Source organism: Lactuca sativa, chromosome 1 (genome assembly GCF_002870075.4).
Source record: "Lactuca sativa cultivar Salinas chromosome 1, Lsat_Salinas_v11, whole genome shotgun sequence".
NCBI classification, from domain to species: Eukaryota; Viridiplantae; Streptophyta; class Magnoliopsida; order Asterales; family Asteraceae; genus Lactuca; species Lactuca sativa.
Genome location: NC_056623.2, coordinates 187220475 through 187230464, shown reverse-complemented (window position 1 = coordinate 187230464; position 9990 = coordinate 187220475). Strand labels below are relative to the sequence as shown.

Here is a 9990-nt window from a genome sequence, read left to right as displayed (position 1 = left end):
AATTAAAGTAAAAAAAAAGCAAAAAAAGTTTTTCCAATTAGCAATTAAACAATTTAAAAATCAAATTCAATTAGATATAGTATTAGATGTTAATTAATTAATTATATTCAAGTTATTGGCATATTGGTTCTAACTTCTAAGAATCATTGTTTGAATCGATTGATTTTGTTTAGAAAGAGAGATGATGATAAGTTGTTAGGTTGCTTGGTGAGATGGATAATAGAATACCCCAAAAAACGCGTTTGAAAGACACATTTATTATTGTAGTCAAAGTCCAACCCATACCCCACACACTAAATTCAAACCAACGCTGCTTCGAAATCCCTTTTCATTTTGATTTTGATTCCAGTTCTTTTAGAAATCAAAACAAAACAAAGCATCCTTACCTACTATACAATGCAAACAGCTCGTCAAATCTAATCTCTCTACACTCTCCCCTTCTTCACCTCACCTAATCCATTATCATCATCATCGAATTCTCCATCTCTTCCTTCAATGAAAGATCATTATTCTTCCATGGACGAAGACCCATCATCCAAAAACGACGCTTTGACCACTACTCTAAAGAATTCAATCCAAGCACTTGGTAGAGGCTTCGATGTCACCTCCGACATCCGACTTTTGTACTGCAAAGGCGCACCTGGGTCTCGTTTGATTTACTTGGATGATCAAAATACCAAGGAACTTGTCTTCTCAGATGATGGTTTTGTCTCGATTCCTAATGTTCCTGTAGATGTTGAATTTTCTAAAGGCGAAAGGGCCACTGAAGCCACACCTGTTTGCAGCTTCTATGAGGTAGAATAATTAATTCTTGAAATTGGGATACCTTTACTTCTTCTGAATAAGTAATCGTCAGGGTCTACTATGGTTTATTGAAATATGCTATGGTCTCTGAATTGTTAAATATCTTTTTATCAATCGAGATGTAATTCATGAGCAATTAGTTTGTTTCGTTTTGTTTATAGACATTGAAGTTGTTGAAATTTAGACGAATTAGGTATCGGGAACATCAAATGCTGGAGTTTTTTGTAATCTAGTACTATGAAGTAACAAGGACTGAAAAAAGTAGGAAATTTTCATCACCATTATTAATGCTAAAACTAGAATCTAAGTAGTATAGTTTCATCCATGTTTGTCACTGCAATATGTTCAAATTACTAGGTGAGATGCTAGCTACTAAAATGGGTGAATTGTGTGATTTTGCTACAAGTTCTATTGCTAGAAAACTCCTGCTTTCCATCTCATGAACTCTTTTGGATTCCTATCCTCCTTTGAGTAGATTAAGAATTACAACTTTCATTATTCCTATAAATCTACATTGATCTGGATTTTGTTTAAATCATTTGCTTCAATGATCTTTGGTTTGCTACAATTTGACCCTCTTTTGGGTCGATAAGCTTCATATATGGAAATTAATGGACTAAATCGTTCACGTGGATATTGTTTTCTACATTAGGAGCTTGTGGTTAATAACCTTTTCTAATAAAGGTAACTGTATTTGGTGATTATGTGTTGAAACTTGAAAGATAACTGAATCTGGTGTTTTGTGTGATAGATTGCATGTATATTTAGTAGCTTTGTATTCTGTCTCGTGGCATATTACTTTTCATACATTGTTAGGTTTGTATATACATGTTAAGTAGGTTGAATAATTTTTGGGATAGATTGAAAATGCACATAGGTCAAGTCACAAAATTCATAAGAATAATGATGCTATCTTGATTTCCAGCAACTTTAAAAATTTCATATGTGCCAATGTAACATTTATTATAGTGTGTGATGTGATAAGAACACGTTGGAGGTGAGGAAACCGATGTTATAGATTAAAAAGGAAAACCCAAGTGAGAAAGATGGTGGACTTTATAGTAAAAGAACTTCCTTTTTTCCTAGAATCTTCCAAATTATGACAATAAGTTATGTGTTCTCCTTCGAAATGGTTTATCAACCAAATTAATAAATAAAATCTTTAAAAATTTGAAGTAAGAAAATGGCATGTATTGTGGCATATGCCATGCATTTCTTCGGATAATATAAATGCTATATATATATGTTACTATATTAAGGACTTGATATGATATGCCACACCTTCTACTTATAACTGCAATTGCATATCTCAAAATGACAAGATCCTTTGTGTAATATAAATATTTAGTACCAAACTGGACCCACAACTTGAAGAACCAGAAGTTTTTTTTTTTTTTTTTTTTTTTTTGCATGAACTTGTTATGTGTTAACATTTTGTCTTTATTCATATTCTCATGGTATTAATGAGCTAAATTTACTATGCCATACTAGCAGTTAATATTAGGGCAACAATTTATACTACTTGCGTGTAGTATGTTTTGATCTGTTGGTTATTTAAATTAGGGCAAAATACAGAAATGCACATTGTACTTTCAGTATTTTATCGATTTAGCCACTTCACTATTTTCTATAATGATTAATTAAACCATTATACTTTTTTGACTGTCCAAAAACCATTTTTACTGATTACCTGGTTTTGATAAAGGTTAAAATACAACATACTTCACCATTTTATTGATTTATCCACTTTTTTAATGATTATCAGTTTATCATAACTACAGTTTATTTGCTAAATTGATAAAATGTGAAAGTATGTTGTATTTTCCCGGGGAAAAATGGTTCTTTTAAATCACTACAAAAGATAGTTAACTGGCTGAATCGATAAATTGGTGATTGTACAAGTGCTTTTCTATATTTTTCCCTTTTAAATTATGGTATATCTTTTGCATACGGTACTAAAAGAGTGATTCTTTAAAAAAAAAAAAAGTTTCTTTAAATGCTAGTAATAATTATTTTGTGATAAAAGCAGATGGCAAAATACTTCAATATGAAATCAAATCTTGGTGGGGATGTTCCACTTGGAAGCTTTAATGCCATGTTCAATTTTACTGGATCATGGCAACTTGATGCAGCATCAACAAAATCACTTGCTATGATTGGATACATTGTTCCTTTATTTGAAGTCCGTTTAGAAATTACTGATTTAGTTTTGCTTCAACAAGTCAAACGTGCTGTTCCTTATTCATGGGATCCTGCATCTTTAGCAAGGTAAAAGTTTCCTCCTTTTCCTATATACCACATATTGCATGAAATAGCAACATACTTATATCTTACTCTTTTTATCAATATAGCCATTGTATTCTATATATATGTTACTCATAATAGCCCTACATGTTTTACTCATAATAGCAATGTGCTTACATCTATCTCTTTACTGATAATAGCAATATGTAACAAATAAAGTACATAGTGAAATATAAGTACCTTGGTATTATGGGTAATAAATATATAATTTTGTTGCTATTAAAAAATAAAGTATATATGTACTAGTATTATCAGTAAAGAAATGTAAGTATGTTGCTTTTATGGGTAAAATATGCTACTATTCCCCTGAATTTTCTCTTTCTATTTCCTTTTTTAGCTAACAATATCATCTAAAGAATGTGATATAGTATCTTTTTAAAAGAGCTAATGACATTGATTATCTAACGATAAAATATTGTATATTTTTCAGCTTTATTGAAAATTATGGCACACATATTGTGACCTCTGCAACGGTTGGGGGGAGAGATGTAGTTTATATAAAGCAACACCAATCATCTCCTTTGTCATTATCAGACATTGATAATTATGTGAAAGACATTGGAGACCACAGATTCTTTGATTTAAAAGGCCAATCCAGTTCTGGTCCCTTAAAGTACAAGGACAAGGTTACTTTACCTTTCTTCCTCAACCCCATCATAATAATTTACATTTTTGGTCCCTGAGTATAGCTGGTATTTTCCATTTTGGTCCCAAATAGTTTTCTCTTGCAGTTTTAGGTCCTTATTTGGGTTTTTGTAACATTTTTGGTCCCTTTTCCGAGTAAAATGACTATATTTTTGGGAACAGAATTGCAAAAGTTTAATCAGGGAGTGGAAATAGTCATATTACTTTGAATAAGAACCTCAAATAAGGACCACATTTGCAAGAGAACTTTTTGGGACCAAAATTGCTAAAATCAACTATTCTCTAGGACCCAAAAGTAACATACTCTAATAATTATCATATATATATTTGAGCAAAATACACTTATACAGAACACCACTTGTCACTTGTACTTTTATATTAATATCGATTCAGCAACTTAATTATTTTCCTAGAGTGATTAAACTAAACCATTAAACTTTCTGTTAACCTGTTTTTAAAGAAAAGCTAAATACAACATATTTTCACCACTTGATCAATTTAGCCACTAAAATGCTCATTTTTGTATGCTTGTTGTAATAATAGTTCAATGGCTAAATCAATAAAACTTAATATCACCAACTGGGTATTGGAAAAATTCAAAAAAAAAAAAAAAGTATAATCGTTTAATCATTACAGAAAATAGTAAAATGACTCGGTTAAATGGGGAAAATACAAGTGATTTCTGTATTTTGCTCCAAGTACTTTCAATTTTTTTTTTTTTTTTTTTTAAATCTTGTGTTGTGGGTGACATGACATGAGGTTGATTTACATTTACCATATATATAACTGCAGGACGTAACGGTAATTTTTAGAAGAAGAGGAGGTGATGATCTTGAACAGAGTCATGCAAAATGGGCAGAGACTGTAGAAACAGCGCCAGATGTTATAAATATGACTTTTACTCCCATTGTTTCTTTGCTTCATGGAGTACCTGGAATTAAGCATTTGACACGTGCCATTGACTTATACTTGGAATGTAAGACCACCTTATCTCATTTTTATTACTTACTTATTTATTTATATATTATTATATATAAGTATTATTGTTTTGTTTTTCAGACAAACCACCTATAGAGGATTTACAATACTTTCTAGAGTTCCAAATTCCTCGTGTGTGGGCCCCTGAACAGAGTAACATTCAAAGAAAGGAGCCAGTTTGTCCCTCACTTCAGTTTAGCTTAATGGGACCAAAGCTTTACATTAGTCTCGAGCAGGTATTCTTCAAAATTATATCTTCTCATTTAATAAGTGATTATTTCATGTATTTTTCCCCTTTATTCATTCATTTATCACAATCATGTTTACAGGTAACCATCGGACGCAAACCCGTAACAGGACTCCGACTAAGTTTAGAAGGAAACAAACAAAACCGATTAGCAATCCACATACAACACTTAGTCTCCCTCCCCAAAATCCTCCAACCACATTGGGACACACACATGGCTATCGGTGCACCCAAATGGCAAGGACCCGAAGAGCAAGATAGCCGATGGTTCGAGCCCATCAAATGGAAAAACTTCTCTCACGTAAGCACCGCACCTATCGAACACACCGAGACCTACATCGGGGATCTTTCCGGGGTCCACATAGTCACCGGGGCCCAATTTGGCGTATGGGATTTCGGTGCTAGAAGCGTTTTGCATCTTAAACTTCTTTTTTCTAAAGTACCCGGGTGCACCATTAGGCGATCCGTGTGGGACCATAGCCCGGCTAACCTTCAAAGACTTGGAGAAGATAAGGGAGACAGTTCGAGCCAGTCTGGGAAATTGGCTAAAATTGTGGATATGACCGAGATGTCCAAGGGCCCACAAGATGTTCCGGGACATTGGTTGGTTACGGGGGCTAAACTTGGAGTAGATAAAGGGAGGATCGTTTTACGGATAAAATATTCGTTGTTGAATTATTAATGATATTTTACAGTGTGGGCCATGGGTCAGAGGCAGCTCATGGGTTGCTGGAAGAATAACCCTTTTGCAGGAATATGGTGGTTATAAGCATTTTTTATTTTTATTTTGCACAGGCGATCGTTCTTTTGTGTTGTTTTAGTGCATTTTGTGAAAGTAGGAGGGAAATATTTTGTTGTTTCATGTTAAAAGATTTGTTTGTAGTTTCATACATGTATATGCTTTACACCAAAGTAGGAGTCTTCGGGGTTGTTAAATTTCAGATTTGGAGTAACTTTTCGAATTATGAGGCGATGTTTGACTGTTTGTATATTGATTTTTTTGTTTATATTTTAATTGCAAGTCAAAGTTTATATGTATGAACGGGACGGGTTAATTTAATGGATTTACTTGAGATAATATTTTCGAAGTTTATATTTTTAATTTGATAGGACTTAAGTGAGACAAGATTCAATTCGGTAAACTATATATGTGCTTTTTGTACATAACTTTGAAAAACGACTTAATATAGAAAGATCAGTGAAAATAGGGTTTTCTTATCTGTTCGATCTTATTCTTGTGCTAAATATGAGTGAAACTATGTTTGTGGAATGATTGGAACAAAAAATATGGCCAATATGTTGATGGCATATAAACTATTAAGTATAGAACAAAACTGAAAGAAGGAAAAAAAAAACTGTAATTAAAGTCGAGTTTCTTAAAAATCGTACACCCAAACAATACTAAAGGCAAACTCAATTTTAATTTTTCACTCGTATAAATTTAGTCCTTCGACTTATATATGTATGTCATTCACAAATCTCCACTTGGACGTACATTCAAGGTATAATTGTAGTCTGAGTATAAAAAATGCATCTGTAAGTGAAAGTGTAAACCTCCTTATAAAACTCGATATCCAAACCATTAATAAGGAATTCATATCCACTATAACTTTTTCAGTCGTTGTTAAGTCTTTCACACCAAAACAAACTCTTATAGGTTTACCTAACTTCTTGATCTCTACCAAACCTTTCATCGTCTCTAGCATGATAATTGGACACCATAAAAGCTTTATATACCCATGATGTAGCGAATGCTTCAAGTAGGGTCGGTCCAGACGGTGGGTAACCTGGACGACCGCCTAAGGCCCACAACTCCAGGGGGCCCAAAATTTATGGGATATATATATATATATATATATATATATATATATATATATATATATATATATATATATATATATCAAAAAAACCATTACCTAAATGGTTTTTAGAGCCTAAAGTTGGTTCAAACTCAAATTAACTTAAAAGATAAACAATTTGGTTTGCTTATTATTGTAATTTAAACATGTCTATAGTGAAAAGTAACTGATATTTTTTTGAATCTTTATTATATTTGTCTTTGAGGGGCTCATTTTTTTCTTTTCGCCATGGGCCCCATATATGTTTGGACTGACCCTGACTTCAAGCTATACATGGAATCACATTGTTGAACATGCAGTTGTCCGTTAGATAATAAAAAAACCCTGATAATCCAAAAAACCACACGGGTTGAGCCCTAGAGTTTCCTTCATCGAGATCACAATGAAGAAACTTCACTTCTCATACTACTAGGGAAAAAGCTTCCGCATAGTCGAACCCATCTTTTTGGGTATAACTCTTATCCACAAGTCAAGTTTTGAATTACGTGGCCTAGTTATCCGATAAATTCGTCTTCTGAAAGACCCACTAACAACGCATGACTTATTTACAGTTCAGCCCCCTAGACTATGGAGGGACTAACACTTTATGTTACATCACATTCTAATACTACTGACAACTGATAAATTATTCTACCGATACTTTTAAATAATTACATTAATAAAATTTATAATCCCTTCCACATTGAAAGGACTTGTGTCTTCAATAATAATGATTTTACACGTCATTGTCTGCCCTTCTACATTGAAAGGACGCATGTATTCAATAATGTTTTCAATAATAAAGGCTTTATACGTCATTGTGTAGCACCCGGTTCCTGGTACGTAAATGTTATTTGAGTATTTCCTTTCTTTTAGCCTTGGACTCGGCGAGTCATGGGTCCGACTCGCCGAATGGATGCGGGACCCGGGACACGTTTAAGTTGGCGACTCGGCGAGTCCATATCCTGGACTCGGCGAGTCATAGCTGTCGGATGAAACCCTAAGTTTCAGGGGTTTGCACCCTATTTAAAGGACTTATCAGCCCCAAGCCGGCCCCCATTGACCCTTAAAGCCCTGTATCTCTCGTTCTAAGCTATTCTTTGAGAGTTTGAGGTTAGTGTGTGTGTTTTTGAAGGTTTGGAAGGAGGAAGGAAGTAGATCCAGAAGAAGGGAAGCCATCCAGGCATTATTTGTGTTCTTCCAGCAGTTCCTTTGAGGTATAACCCGTTTTCCCCTTGATTCTATGCTTAAAACTTCATTTGGGTCCTTCTTGGTCAAATCCCCAAGCTTGTATGTGCATTGTATGTCGTAATAAGATGTTTGGCCTCTGGATCTAGGCAAGATTGAGCTCCAGGAGCTCATATCTGTTAGCTTTATGGCCCCATGTTGCTTGTTAGCCCTAGATCTACCCTTTTGAGACATTTTGAGCCCTAAAATCCATATTGGTGAATATCCACACGTAAAGTTGGAAACTTTACGTGTGATTCGTGTCCTAGAAGCCCAGATCTGTGAATGGCATGGACTGGAATCGAGCAAATCTGTGTATTTAGTGGATGCATGGCAACGACTCGGCGAGTCGTTCATATGACTCGGCGAGTCTGTTCGTGAGTCTTCGAGTTTGTCCCCTTTTCGTAGTGTCGAGTGAGCAGTGAGTCACGGGGTGTGGCTCAGTGAGTCGGAAGCTTAACTTATCTATGGAGGTACTCGGCGAGTCAATGCCCTGACTCGGCGAGTTCAAGGCAATCTCCTTAGATCAAGAACAGACTCGGCGAGTTGTTCATACAACTCGGCGAGTCTTAGCATCAGTGTTCATCGGATGAAGATGAACTCGACGAGTTGTTCATACAACTCGGTGAGTAGGATAAAGGACTTGAATATTGGTTAAGAAGATAAACCCGTCGAGTCGTCGCCTAACTCGACGGGTAGGACCGAGATTCAGGGCAGTCGTCTGGATAGGGACTCGGCGAGTTGGAAAGCCAACTCGGCGAGTCGGGTCAACTGAAAGTTGACTCTGACTATGGCTTAGGGCATGGTCAGGGGTAAAATGGTCTTTTTACCCAAAGGTCAGTGCGCAATGTTTGATTGGGTATATTGTGGGAATTGCAGCCGGAGGATTTCCGGAGCAGCAGCAGCAGCAACAGTAGGCAGTCAGTTCCCGATCAGATCAGCAGCTACTTCGAGGTGAGTTACCTTCCAGTAGCGGTGGGTCTAAGGCCACAACGCCGACCCACCAGTAGGAGACGTATGGTAGATGATTGTCTTTGTGATATCATCTAGATTTACTACTACCTGATATGTTATATGCTAGCATGATACGTTGTATGTGATAGTAGTCGAGTTCGGTTGTTAGGACCGACGGGTAGTCAGACACCCCAGATACGTCTGACAGTATATGATGATATGTTTGCATGCTGGCTTGTTATGCGATAGAGGTAGTATGAGGGGACCAGTCCCCGTGGTCGGTTGTTAGGACCGACGGGTAGTCATCACCCCAGAATGGCTTGACATGGGTAGTCAGCACCCCAGAATGGCTTGACACGGGTAGGACGGCACCCCAGAACGGCCGTACCGGGTAGTCAGGCACCCCAGAATAGCCTGGCAGTATGTATGTTACGTGTTTGTATGGTATGTGGTACGACGGGGGAACTCACTAAGCTTTGTGCTTACAGTCTTTAGTTTTGGTTTCAGGTACCTCCTCAGCTAGGGGAAAGGAGTCGGCGCGGTAGCAGCATGTCACACACACACTCTCCGGTTTCCGCATTTACGAGCTTCACTGGGATTTGTACTCTGATATTTGATTGAATGTATGAATTGGCTTTTAGACATGGTTCACTTGTGTTATGATTTGATCAGACAATGTTTTAGCTTTTAATATTTTCTAAAGTAATGTTTTTAAAACGAAATTTTTGGTCATGAAAATTGGGTCGTTACACATTGTTTGCATCATTCTTCCCACCACAAAATGGCTTTATACGTCATTGCTTGCGTCATTCCTCCTCCAAAGAAATATTTAGTAGAATTCATACTATTATAGTAAAATTATAACTAGAAAAGCAATATAAAAAGAACATACATTCCATTTTTATCCATATTCTATATATAGATTATTAAAAATATATGAAATCACGATTAAATATGACCCCTTAAACTTTCTACTGTTAAATATCCCCCCTC

General features: G+C 35.8%; 1 protein-coding gene across 1 annotated transcript; it reads left to right on the top strand.

Annotated features, from left to right (window-relative positions):
• The first annotated feature begins 312 nt into the window (after positions 1 to 312).
• On the top strand, positions 313 to 6016 carry LOC111891181 (MACPF domain-containing protein CAD1). The gene is made up of 6 exons (XM_023887258.3): positions 313 to 795; positions 2834 to 3072; positions 3539 to 3734; positions 4546 to 4729; positions 4813 to 4967; positions 5061 to 6016. The coding sequence occupies exons 1-6, from the start codon at positions 496 to 498 to the stop codon at positions 5658 to 5660; spliced, it is 1674 nt and encodes a 557-aa protein (XP_023743026.1). The 5' UTR covers positions 313 to 495; the 3' UTR covers positions 5661 to 6016.
• Positions 6017 to 9990: the final 3974 nt, after the last annotated feature.